Consider the following 14,226-nt stretch of genomic DNA (forward strand, 5'->3'; position numbering starts at 1 on the left):
TGATGAGATGACAAAGATGATTGGGGAGGGTAGGGCAGTAGATGTTACCCCCATGGATTTTAGAAGACATTTGATAAAGTGTTTCATGGTAGCCTGAAGATTGAAATGCACGGGATTTACAGTGACTTGGAAGTTTGGCAGGACAAATCAAAATAGGACGTACATGGTAAATGGTAGGGAATTGAAGAATGTAGGTGAACAGAGGGATCTGGGAATAACTGTGCACAGTTCCCTGAAAGTGGAATCTCATGTAGATAGGGTGGTAAAGAAAGCTTTTGGTGTGCTGGCCTTTATAAATCAGGGCATTGAGTATAGAAGTTGGGATGTAATGTTAAAATTGTACAAGGCATTGGTGAGGCCAATTCTGGAGTATGGTGTACAATTTTGGTCGCCTAATTATAGGAAGGATGGCAACAAAATAGAGAGAGTACAGAGGAGATTTACTAGAATGTAGCCTGGGTTTCAGCAACTAAGTTACAGAGAAAGGTTGAACAAGTTAGGGCTTTATTCTTTGGAGCGTAGAAGGTTAAGGGGGGACTTGATAGAGGTTTTTAAAATGATGAAAGGAATGGACAGAGTTGACGTGGAAAAGCTTTTCCCACTGAGAGTAGGGAAGATTCAAACAAGGGGACATGACTTGAGAATTAAGGGACTGAAGTTTAGGGGTAAAATGAGGGGGAACTTCTTTACTCAGAGAGTGGTGGCTGTGTGGAATGAGCTTCCAGTGAAGGTGGTGGAGGCAGGTTCGTTTTTATCATTTAAAAATAAATTGGATAGTTATATGGATGGGAAGGGAATGGAAGGTTATGGTCTGAGCGCAGGTATATGGGACTAGGGGAGAATATGTTTTCGGCACGGACTAGAAGGGTCGAGATGGCCTGTTTACGTGCTGTAATTGTTATATGGTTATATTATATGGTTATAACTGGATTATTCAATGAAGACGGATTGTGGTGGAAGGGCAATCTTGCTGACAGTCTGTAATAGTGGAATTCCACAGGGATCTGTGCTGGGACCTCATAGGTCATATATATATATATATGACATACATAAACGACTTGGACTTAAATAGAGATGGGTTGTTCAATAAGTTTGTAGACCAAACCAAAATTGTTGGAGTTACGGACAGTGAGGGTGTGAAGTTTAAAGGAGATATGCGGGGCAAATTTTTAACATAAATAATGATGGGTATCTGGAACACATTTCCAATGGCAATGTGGGGGCAAACACCATCGTAGCATTTAAGTGTTTTTTTGCAGAGAATGGAGGGATATGGATCATGTACAAGCAGCGGAGATTATTTTAACTTGGCATCATGTTCAGCATGGACATTTTGGGCCAAAGGGCCTGTTCCTTTGCTGCAATGTTCTATGTTCTCTGTAAGAAGGATGGAAGCACAATCTTTAAGCTGGGTATGATCTTCCTCAATCATTTATCTTGAGATTAATATTTGCCTGACCTGCACTGATGCACAACCTAGTCCACCGGTTATGCTTTCAAATCTGCAGACTGGATAAGCAGTTGCCAATGTTAACTCACAGGGAATACCCCACATATGCAGAAGGGATTAACTTTGCTTCCGTGTACATGATATTCTGTTTCAGCTTAAATCATAATGTGATTTATTTCAGTCATTTTCTACCAGCCTGATGTGAACGTCTTAAATTTCAGCTTTGGCTAGGTTTGAGAGAAACATATGAGTATTTCCATACTGGGATTCATTTGGAATAAATAAATCTCTTGTATCTATGATCAGTTTATATGCTGCAGTGTCACAAGTTTGTTTAAAGTTGTAGTGCAAATATCTACCAAGTTATACCATTGGTAATATCAAAGTGTAGATCTTTTTATTGACATTTGTTGATTTGCTATAATTGTAACTGTTAAACCTATGCTGAATTTATTCGGCCATTTAATTCATTCATAGCCGTTTAATTAATAGCTTTCTGATGTTTCCTGAAAGTTGGCCAATTAATGTTGAGAATATTCATACTGAAGGAACAAAACTTTTCCTAAATTCTTTAAATGTCCAGTAAATCTTACTCGGGTACGAGTAATTCCGTTTTTTCCCTCTCTATGGAAAGATTCATTCTGGTCATTGACTCTGTCCAACTGCCTCATCTTGAACACACACATGTAAAACCAGATAATGAATAATGATAAATATCCAGGAAATGAAAGATGGGGGAGGGGGAATTCATCAGCTCTGGTGTGGGGTTGCAATCGGAAACATTCATTGTTTCTCTTTCTACAGATGCTGTCTGATCTGCTGAGTGTATCCAGTGTATTCTGTTTTATGTGAGTGAATGGCAAACTTGGTGAAGACTCGCTTACATTCTCTTCCCTAGTTTTGAGACACCAAAGCAGGTTATTGTGTTAGGGAGGCACGGTGGCGCAGCAGTAGACTTGCAGCCATACAGCGCTTGCAGCACCAGAGGTTCGATCCTGTACAGAGTTTGTACGTTCTCTCTGTGACCACGTGAGGTTTCTCCGAGATCTTCGGTTTCCTCCCACACTCTAAGACGTACAGGTTTGTCGGTTAATTGACTTGGTATAAATTGTAAATTGTCCCTGGTGTGTGTAGGGTAATGTTAATGTACAGGGGTCACTGGTCAGTGCGGAATGAGTGGGCAGTAGGGCCTGATACTGTGCTGTATCTCTAAACTAAACTAAACTTAATCTCTATTTTGGTTGAAATGAAGGAAGTGTCAGGAACAAAGTCACAACTTTAGTTCATAACACAGTTCTTGGACAAAACAAATGGTTTTGACATAAGTATTTATATCACTATGGGGTTCTTGTTTATTTCATTATTGATGCCATTGCTTCCCTGTTTTATCATATATCATCATCACTTTTGTCCAGGCACCAAACTCGCTATCAAAATATGGGGAGGACTGGGGGACAGGGGGACACACAATTTTTTGGCATGCGCACACTCACACACACACACCCGCGAGGCTTCGGAGGCTCAATCCTGTGCTAAATGTAACTCAACTCTGCCTGTCTCGCCAGGTTAACCTACAGCCCTGACTGGACTGACGGGATACCAGCGCTGCTTCTCCGCGCTGGCCATATTTCCCACAAGCCCAGGCAGGTTAACCTGGCGGGACAGGCAGAGTTGAGCTGGGTTTAGCGCTGCTTCTCTGCGCTGGCTGTGGGCCTGGGGGTACAGCTCGCGTCTACCTCCCGACCTCTCTGGCCACCCGTGCGGGGGGGGGGGCACTCGGCTGGGGACGGGACAGCACCGGAGAACCGGCCGGGATTGATCCTGGCTGTGGATGAGGCACAGGACTGTGCCACGTCTCCCTCCTCCAAATACTCACCTCATTACTCCATTTATCCTAATTGTCAATCCCACTCCCCCTGTACGGTAGGCGGCGCGACTCTCGTCAGCAGCGGCCTCCAATCATCGCGCTTTTATTATCATCATGACCCGTTACCCATTGCCTGCAGACTGACGTTGTGTGTCGGGGGGGGGGGGGGGGGGTGGGAGGGAGGTCGGCGCCCTCGATCTTTTAATCAGTCCCACACGGACCACCTGTCGGGTCTCCGTTGTCGTTGGGGCTGCAAAGGAGCGGAGATTTTAAACTCACCTCATCGTCGCGGCTTGGCCAAGTCCGGAGCGGGTGGGGGGGTGGAGCGCCCTGCGGCCCGACCTCGGAAACGGATGGGGGGGCAACTGGGGGGGGACTTGTCCCCTCTGGGAGCCCCCCAGGTTTTTCCGCCCGCTGCTTTTGACACTTGATCCCCCCGAGTGCGGGGTCCACTCCTGGAGCGGGGCCTCATACACCGTTTTCCCGGCTTGGAATGGCATTGGGACTCTGCGAGCGCACGCCGGTGGCTTAAACATCAAGAACCCAGTTTGGGGTCTTGAGGGCGTGGCTTTGGGGCCATGTGAAATAGCTTTTCGCCAGCCGGGGGCTTTGACTCTGACTATGACAGCGGATTAATAGAGTGCAGTGGATAGGTGAATTATTTGGCCTTCATGTCACAGCGATGTGATGGATGTTTATGTATAATCATGTTGCGTCTTGGGTCTCAGGTTTGTATGTTCCTGTACTTACCTCGTTTGGACCTATTTATCTCAAAATGACATTGTGTTAATCTTGAATCTTGATATTCAGTAATCTGTATGTATATATCTAATTGTACAGTATATCATGGTATTCCCAGTTAGAGAATTCCAAAGATGCATAAACACCTGGATGAAGACATTTCCTCTCATCTCAGTACTGAATATTTGACACCTTATTTTGAAAATGTGAAACCTGGTTCTGGACACCCCAGCCATAGAAATTGTCATTCTTGCATCAATCTGTCAAGGCCCCTTAAAATATTATATCTTTCAATGAAGATAGTTACAAAAAGCTGGAGTAACTCAGTGGATCAGTCAGCATCTCTGGGGAAAAGGAATATGACGAGGGACCTGCAACATCCTCTCTCGCTGCTCCCCCTCTGTGAATCTTCTGGCTCTCCGACTATACCACCATGTTTTAAACCTGATTCGCTACCACAGCCATGAGTGTTTTACCTATTCCTTCTCTCCAGCGAAGCTGTCTGAGCCGCGGAGTCACTCCAGATTTTTGTGTCTATCTTCGGTTTAAACCAGCATTTACAGTCTCAAGACCGGTCTAAAGGTCACCCATTCCTTCTCTCCAGAGATGCTGCCTGTCCCACTGAGTTACTCATGCATTATTTGTCTGTCTGCAGCATCTTCCTATATCTTTCCATGAGGTCACTTCTAATTCTTCTACACTCAAGAGAGTATAGGCTCCATCTGCTTTCATCTCCTCTCATAGGATGCAACCTGTATCCTAGAAGCAGTTGATTCTTCATTGTCCATTTATCACAAATCTATCCTTCCCTACATGGGGCCATTTTTGTTATGTCTTGCAATCAAGGCCAACATATCATTTAACTTCCTGATTGTTGTTGCACCTGCAAGTTAACCTGCTGAATATTTCCAGTATTTTCTGTTTTTATTTCAAATTTCCAGCATCCGTAAGTTCATAAGAAAATTCCTGTTAACTTATTGTGCTTCGTTTACATGGGTAGCTAAGGAACACCAGAACCTCTTAATCTCGCACCCACACCATCCTGGCCACACACTCATCTCACCATTGTCATCAGGAAGAAGGTACAAGGGGCCTGAAAACTGCAACGTCCAGGTTCAGTAACAGCTTCTTCCCTACAGCATTCTTACCACTCACACTTTCAATTAATAGCAAACATGGGTATTTTACACTTGATCCCATTACTAAATCTTGAATACAGATTGTGAACAGCTGGAGCCCAGGGACAATCTTCACATATTCCACCAGTCAAAGTCTGCCAACCTTAAAATGAATTGTATATTCCGACTTGCTATTTTCTGACCATTAACCCATTGTATCTGTACATTAGCACTCCCCCTCCCCCAAATCCCCACAAATCCCATGTCCTTTCATTGTATTTAATAGTGTGGCCCTTATACAGGTTTTCATGGTGCACTGTTACCTATTCTGCCCATTACATCATCAAAATCTCTCCGACATCCATGTATGGTCTGCCTGATCCTATTTTTATTTTCTTATCATTCTGTTACCACATCGTACACTTATAATGGCACAGAGGAGGGCATTCAGCCCTTCAGTCAATGCTGCCTCCAATCATAACAGTTTCCATTAGACATAGGAGGCGAATTATGCCTTTCAGCCCATCTAGCCTGCTCTCCCGTTCGATCATGGCTGATCTCTTTTCCCCTCACAACTATCACCTGCCTTCTCCCCATAACACCCTTTGACACCCACACTAATCAAGAACCTATCATAGAGTCTCATGAAATCATACAGAGTGGAAACAGGCCTTTTTCCCAACTACCACACGCTCTACTTTAGTCCCACCTGCCACAATTGACCCATAACCCTCTAAACCCATCCTATCCATGTACCTGTCCACATTTCTCTTAAACGTAACGATAGTACCTGCCTCAACTACCTCCAGGTCATTCCATATACCCACCACTCTTTGTATAAAAAAAGTTACACCCTCTGTTTCCAATTACATTTTTGCCCCCTCACTTCAAACCCATGTTCTCGATTCCTGTTCGCTGGGCAAAAGACAGTGCATTTACCTATCAACCAATGACTTGGCATCCTCAGTCATGACAATGAATTCCACAGATTCAACACCCTCTAGATAAAGAAATTCCTCCTCATATTCATTCTAAATGTATGTACTTTTACTCTGAGGCTGTGCCTCTTGTCCTAGACTCTTCCTCAACTAGAAATATCCTCTCTACATCCACTCTGTTATTTAAAGGTAGGTTTCAATGAAATCCATCCGCATTCTTCTAAACACCACGAGTACAGGCCCAGAGCCATCAAAGACTCCTCCTGTGTTAGCCCAATCATCCTGGGGATCATTCTCGTAAACCTCCTCTGGACCCTTTTCCAATGCCTGTATAACCTACCCCAGACATGGTGTCCAAACCGCTCACAATATTCCAAATGTGATCTGACCCGCACCTTATAAAGCCTCAGCAATACATTATTGCTTTTATATTTCACTCATCTCGAAATGAATGTTAACATTGCAGTTGCTTTCCTTACCACAACCTGGGTAAGCCTGCAAATTAACCTTTGGGGATTCCTGCAGCGGCACTCCCGATTCCCTTCCCACCTCCGATTTCTGAATCAGATCCACATTTAGGAGATAGCCTATACCTTTTATTCCTTCTACCAAAGTGTATGACCGTACACGTTGCTATGCTATATTTCATTGGCTACTTCTTGGCCCACTCTCCCAACCTGTTCAGGTCCTTCTGCAGACTTCCTGTTACCTCAACACCACCAGCCCCTACACCTATCTTGGTAACATCCACAAACTTGGTCACCTCAAATCCATCGTTCAAATCATTAACTTACTGTATAAGGTGAAAACCCTGCAGGACACCACAAATCACCAGCTGCTAACCAGAAAAGACTCCTTTATTCTCACTCTTTACCTTCTGCCAGTCAGGCAATCTTCTATCAATGCTGGTACCTTGCCTCTAACACCATTGGCTCCTACCTTGTTTAACAGCCTCACGTGTGGCACTTTATCAAAGGCTTTCTAAAAACCCAAGTAAACCCAATGTAAATAGTCATCTGCCATTTCTTTGTTCTCTATTATTACTTCTCCAGTCTCATTGTCCAGCGATCCAATGTCAACTCCTGCCCCTCTTTTACCCTTTGGTACCCCCTTTTATGTTGTTGGCTACCTTACTTCATATTTCTTCTTTTCGTCCCTTATTGCGTTTTTAGTTGCCTTCTAGTGGTTTTTAAAAGCTGACCTATCCACTAGCTTAATGCTAATCTTTGCCATATTATATGCCTTCTCTTGAGCTTTTATGCTGTGTTTGACTTCACAAGTTCACAAGTTCACAAGTTATAGGAGTAGAATTAGGCCATTTGGACCATTGAGTCAACTCCACCATTCAATCATGGCTGATTGCTGCGTCCTTATCCCATATTCCTGCCTTCTCCCTATAACCCTTGACACCCATTCTAATCAAGAATTTGTCTACCTCTGCCTTTAAAAATGTATCTATCCACTGACGGCCTCCACAGCCCTTGTGGCAATGAGTTCTACAAATTAACCACACCTCCTTTCTAAAAGAGCGCCCTTTAATCCTGAGGCTGTGACCTCTGGTCCTAGACTCGCCCACCAGTGGAAACATCCTCTCCACATCCACCCTCTCTATGCCTTTCATTATTCTGTAAATTTCAATGAGGTCACCCCTCAACTTTCTAAACTTCAGTGAGTAGGCGCCCAGTGCTGTCAAATGCTCATCATATGCTAACTCACTCATTCCTGGAATCATTCTTGTAAACGTGGACCCTCTCCAGAGCCAGCCCATCCTTCTTTTCAGACTTCCGCTGTCAGCCACCGTCTCCTCATTCCCCCCGAGGTATGTTTCTTCTTCTTTGGAATGAAAAAATCCTGCTTCTTTCGGATTACTCCCAGAAACTCCTGTCACAGCTGCTCCACCATCATTCCTATCAGGGTGGCCTTCCAATCAACTTTAGCCAGCTCCTCCCTCATGCCTTTGTAATACCCATACATCTGATTTCAGCTACTCCCTCCAATACTGCAGGTTGAATTCTATTATGTTATAATCACTGCCTCCTTCACCTTGAGCTCCCCAATGACTGTGGTTCATAACTCTGCACCAAATCTAGAATTAACTTTTCCCTCATGGGTTCGACCACAAGCTGATCTAAGAAGCCATCTCATAGAGATCCTAACAATTTATTTTCTTGGGATTCATTACCAACCTGATCTTCCCAGTCTACCTGCATATTGAAATCCCTCAGGCCTACTGTAACTGCCTTCCTTACATGCCTTTTCTGTCTCCTGATGTAATTTGTGCCCTTTATCTTGGTAACTCTTCAGAGGGCCGTATATAATTCCCATCAGTCATTTTACCCTTGCAGTTTCTTAACTCTACCCACAAGGATTCTACATTTTCTGATCCAATGTCATTTCTTGCAAAGAATTGGATTTAATTCCTTACCAACAATTATCTGTAGTAAACTCCATTAGCAATTCATTAGCACACTTGCCTAGCTGATTAAGATCCTGTCATAATTTGTGATAACCAACTTCACTATTCACGATACCATCTACTTTAGTGTCACCTGTAAACTTAAACCCCTGTCCCACGGTACGAGTTCATTCCAAGAGTTCTCCTGAGTTTGCTCTGATCCGACTCAGAGATTTACGGTAATGGCCACCTGTCGGTACTCGGGGCTCTCGTGGACATTTTTCATCATGTTGAAAAATCTTCACGAGTCTTCCCGTGCTTACCTGCCGTTAGCGAGTCTTCCCGAGTACCTGCCGTTAGCACTAAGAGACGTCCCCGAGCTCTGACGTACCCACTACGTTCATTCCCCGTGCTTACCATGAGTTTGAATTTTTTTTTAATGAACCCGTACCGTGGGACAGGGCTATTACTAATCATGCCTTGTACATTTGCATACAAATCATTGACATATAAACCACAAACAGCAATGGGCCCAGCACCGATCCCTGAGACACACCAGGCCTTCAGACCCAAAAGCAACCTTCCACCATCACCCTCAGCTTTCTTCCATGAAGCCAATTCCCCATGCAGTTGGCTCCCTGCTCCAGGATCCTATGTGATCTAGTGTTCAAGAAGGAACTGCAGATGATGGAAAATCGAAGGTACACAAAAATGCTGGAGAAACTCAGCGGGTGCAGCAGCATCTATGGAGCGAAGGAAATAGGTACATTTTCAGGCCGAAACCCTTCTTCAGACTGATAGGGGGTGGCGGGGAGAAGGAAGGAAAAAGGAGGAGGAGGAGCCCGAGGGCTGGGGGATGGGAGGAGACAGCCCGAGGGCTGAGGAAGGGGAGGAGACAGCAAGGGCTAACAAAATTGGGAGAATTCGATGTTCATGCCCGCAGGATGCAGACTCCCCAAGCGGAATATGAAGTGCTGTTCCTCCAAAACACCGGAAATTGGAGGAACAGCACCTCATATTCCGCTTGAAGAAATGGTTTCGGCCCGACACGTCACCTATTTAATTCGCTCCATAGATGCTGCTGCACCCGCTGAGTTTCTCCAGCATTTTTGTGTACCTTATCAAAGGCTTTGCTGAAGTTCATATAGACAATGTCAATATAGACAAGGGCTTTTTCCTCATTAACGTTTTTGATTACTTCTTCAAATTGATGTGATCAAGGCAAAATTTCTGATCCACATCTGTAACCTTTAATCAAATGCCACTGAGGAAAACTCAGGAGTTTGGCTGGATTGGTGCATTAAGCAAAGAGATGGATGCTCATCTCACATCCAACAAATGTCTGTAAAATAAGAGTTTGAGGCACTCCTTTGCACCTTAATATTATGGAATGTGTGCTCAGAATTAAAAGTGTCTTTAGGAAGAAGATGAGAAGGGATTTCTTTATTCAGAGGGTGGTGAATCTGCGGAATTCTTTGCCATAGAAGGCTGTGGAGGCCAAGTCAATGGATATTTTCAGGGGTTATGGGGAGACGGCAGGAAATTGAGGTTAGGAGGGAGAGATATATCAGCCAGGATTGAACGATGGAGCAGACTTTATGGGCGGAATGGCCTAATTCTGCTCCTATCACATGACCATATGCCGTAATGACCTCGTCAAAAACTGTCAGATTTAGATCCCTTAGTGCAGGACCAAGTGAAACCTGTATTGGAACTTTCCCATTCCAACCAGATGCCCCATCCACGCCCATCCCACCTGCCTGCTTTTAGCCCATACCCCTCTAAACCTTCCCTATCCAGGTACCTGTCCAAATTTATTTTAAAGTTGTTATGGTAGCTGCCTCAACTACCTCCTCTGCCAGCTGGTTCCATACACCCACCACCCTCTGTGTGAACAGGTTGCCCCTTGGGTTCCTATAAAATCATTCACTCTATCTATTACCCTCATGATTTTCTACACGGATACAATGTCAAACATAGGAAGTTTTCATGAGCAGCAAAAATGACCAAGTCATTTTCATTGATTTCATTGATGCTAACTGAGGGAGAAGTCGGTATGTCTAGGAAGGAACTGCAGATGCTGATTTAAACCGAAGATAGACACAAAAAGCTGGAGTAACTCAGCGGGTTAGGCAGCATCTCTGGAGAGAAGGAATGGGTGACGTTTCGGGTCGAGACCCTTTTTCAGATTGAGAGTCAGGGAAAAGGAACAGTTTAACAGTTTAGCAAAAAACTTGTGCTATCTTTAATCCGTCAAGTACAAAGAAGAGAGCGTTGCGGCCACAGAGCCGGCAAGGACAAAGAACACACGAAGCCAAAAGTAACTGATAACTGGAAAATGAGAAAAAATAGACAGAACGCAGAAAACGAATTAATTTGAAATGGGAAACTGCCATGAATTGGCAATGAAGTGGTTAAGCTGCACAAAACTTGCTGAGTTAGCAGACATGCCTGATTCACTTCTGACTGATGCTTCCGCAACACGTTGAACTAAAGCGAGACCCGCAAAATAAATACAGACGGCGCTCGAGTAGAAAGATTAAATTTGGGAGTAAAGTTGGGAAAAAGATTTTAAATCTATCACTGTCTCCCTTCGTTTCCCCAGGCGCATCTTGAATTCCGTTAAATCTGAGACGTGTCTTATCCCACATACTTCTTGCTCCCCTCACCTGGTTCGCATTTTACCAGCTGGCCATTTCTAACATTTCATATATTTTACAGGCACTTAAAAAATGATATTTATTTTGGCCATTACGTTTGAGCAAAGGAATGTCGAACCCCTGTGCTTTTCCAACAATCACAGTGATCCTGTTTATTTATCTAGGTTCACGTTTGTTCAAATACACGGGCTTCAGGTCCCGGAGCACCCACAATTTCCTTACGTCCCCCCCCTTCTCGTTACTTTGAGCATCCGACGTTTCAATGTCCACAGTCTGACTTAAATCATGAAACCTGCCCGCTACGATCTGCCTAATAAGCAAGTTCTATGCAACTGCATCAGGTTGACTTAATTTCACATCCTTCCCACTATAATTGTTCGAAGCATTTTAGAAAGTACGTGGCATATTGGAATAGAGGTTCTGTCTGAGATGACATTAAATAGAGCGGACAGTTCAGCGCGGAAACTTGCAGTGATCTTACCGGCGCCTTCAACAGGTCTTTCGCTTCCCTGATGTATCTGTCCATGACACGGTTGTCACACAGGGGGCGCCACGGCACAACCTTTGCTAGTCTGCTCTGCACTAGGCATGTTACGAGCAGCAAAAAACCTGCAATTTAAATTGCAAAGACCACTTAGTACCGTTGATGCCACGCAATGTGCACTTTCAGTTGCTGGTTTTATGGTGCAATCACACTGCATTGTACAATCTCTGGGAGAAACGCAAAAGCAGTGTTAAAGATCCAAATATAATCCATGTTCTTTCTCTAGTTTATGATGAGAAAGTGCATTATTCGACGCACTAATTAACAAAATGTATATTTCTGAATTGTTTTCAATTAAGCAACAACAGCAAACAGAAAAATGCCACTTTAACCGTCAAACGTGTTCAATCTACTTACCATTTATATCCATAACCAGCGAGTTCTACTTTCCTCTTCCCTTACATGCCTTGATCCCTCATGTCTCAATCTGTTTTCCATTTATATTAATTGAGAGAGAGCAAGAGTCCTCAATTTCACAGAATTGTGTCTTTACTTTCTCGTTGAAAATTATGAAGACGAGTTGTATTTTATCACTTACAATAAGTTGTGAGACTTCCGGTACTTAAATTGTTCTGCATATCTGAAACAGTGACATCTCGACAAACCCAGTGATCTCACTAAATTTCCACAACGTCAAGCGAAGAAAGCAAAGACGTTCCCGTTTATATGAATCAAGTACATCACCAAGCTAAGTGGATCATTTCACCATTTCACAGACAGGAACAGTTTTCGTTCGAAAAACTAAGAAAACGCCGGTAGATTTCAGCAGTGTGGGGTGCTGCATGCCAGTCTCCGTGGGAATTAATAGCACAGTAAAACACATTGCCGCATTTGTTCCACACAATGAGCCATACGTTTAATATACTGGAGAATCTTGGAATGGGTGTAAGGATGCAAGGCGTTATTCTGTTCTCAACAATCCCACAGCAGCAGTTAGTGCTGTCTGTCTCATGCGCTGGTTCATTTCGCTGCATCTTATTAAAACAAATACTTGCCATTTAGTCCGACAAAAACTGACACTACTGTGTACGTATTGAACCCATTTCAGTCAATACGTCTCTCCTGTGGGACACGTTATATGGCGATCATATAACAGTAGTTTTTGTACTTGCGTCCTACTGATAAATTATGTCCAGTTTTCGGTAGTTAGTTCAACCTAGATTTTCTTCCAGATGTGCAAGGTACAGACTGAGTCCTGCACACATCTGCAGGGCAGCAAAAATAAACTTGTCATTGCTCAGAGTTGCGAAACTTCATTAGAGGTGGGTACATGGATTTTTTTTTTACTGCTGCTTACGTGGAGCATGTCAGCGAGGACTGTATTTAGTTTTTATGTAACTTTGTGTATTTGTATATATACATGAATACATAGACTCATATGTAGTCATATGTTATGCACACACACACACACATATGCTCCACTGTCATCCCTGCTAGGGTATCTTTCCGGCCAAAGTTGACTGGAAAGATATCCAGCCAGGGATGACAGTGGAAAAAACAATGGCAGGTATTTCTGGGAATAATACAGAAGGTGCAGGATCAGTTCATTCCAAAGTGGAAGAAAGATTCCAAGATATGCAAGGGGTGACCGTGGCTGACAAGTAACGTCAGGGACAGTATAAAAATTAAAGCGAGGTACAACATAGCAAAGATGAGTGGGAAGCAAGAGGATTGTGTAATGTTTAAAGAGCAACAGAAGATAACCAAAAAGGCAATACGGGGAGAAAAGATGAGGTACAAGGGTAAGCTAGCCAAGAATATAAAGCAGGATAGTTAAAGCTTCTTTAGGTATGTGAAGAGGAAAAAATGAGTTAAGACCAAAGTTGGACCCTTGAAGACTGCAAAAGGTGAATTTATTATGGGGAACAAGGAAATGGCAGAGGAGTTAAACAGGTACTTTGGATCCGTCTTCACTAAGGAGGACACAAACAATCTTCCTGATATACTAGTGGCCAGGGGATCTGGGGTGACGGAGGAACTGAAGGAAATCCACATTAGGCAGGAAATGGTGTTGGCTAAACTGATAGGACTGAAGGCTGATAAATCCCCAGGGCCTGATGGTTTGCATCATAGGGTAGTTAAGGAAGTGGTTCGTGGAAGCATTGGTGATCATTTTCCAATGTTCAATAGAATCAGGATCAGTCCCTGTGGATTGGAGGATAGCTAACGTTATCCCACTTTTTAAGAAAGGCGGGAGAGAGAAAACAGGGAATTATAGACCAGTTAGCCTGACATCGGTGGTGGGGAAGATGCTGGAGTCAATTTTAAAAGATGAAATGGCGGCACATTTGGATAGCAGTAACAGGGTCGGTCCGAGACAGCATGGATTTACGAAGGGGAAATCATGCTTGACTAATCTTCTGGAATTTTTTGAGGATGTAACTAGCAAAATGGACAAGGGTGAGCCAGTGGATGTAGTGTACCTGGACTTTCAGAAAGCATTTGATAAGGTCTCACATAGGAGATTAGTGGACAAAATTTGGGCTATTGGTATTTGGGGTAGAGTGTTGACA

The 14,226-nt window shown here is 43.6% G+C and overlaps 1 protein-coding gene across 1 annotated transcript in view; it reads right to left on the minus strand.

The window, feature by feature from the left end:
* Positions 1-12,878, minus strand: part of LOC129703181 (erythropoietin-like) — a 71,731-nt gene extending 58,853 nt beyond the window's left edge. Inside the window, exons 1-2 of the mRNA XM_055645356.1 lie at positions 12,252-12,878; positions 11,651-11,778 (exon numbers count right to left, since the gene is read on the minus strand). Coding sequence (XP_055501331.1) covers positions 11,651-11,778; positions 12,252-12,291 — 168 coding nt within the window. The 5' untranslated portion in view covers positions 12,292-12,878. The remainder of the gene's footprint in view (positions 1-11,650; positions 11,779-12,251) is intronic.
* Positions 12,879-14,226: the final 1,348 nt, after the last annotated feature.

This window comes from Leucoraja erinacea, chromosome 14, assembly GCF_028641065.1.
Source record: "Leucoraja erinacea ecotype New England chromosome 14, Leri_hhj_1, whole genome shotgun sequence".
In the NCBI taxonomy this organism is placed as follows: Eukaryota; Metazoa; Chordata; class Chondrichthyes; order Rajiformes; family Rajidae; genus Leucoraja; species Leucoraja erinaceus.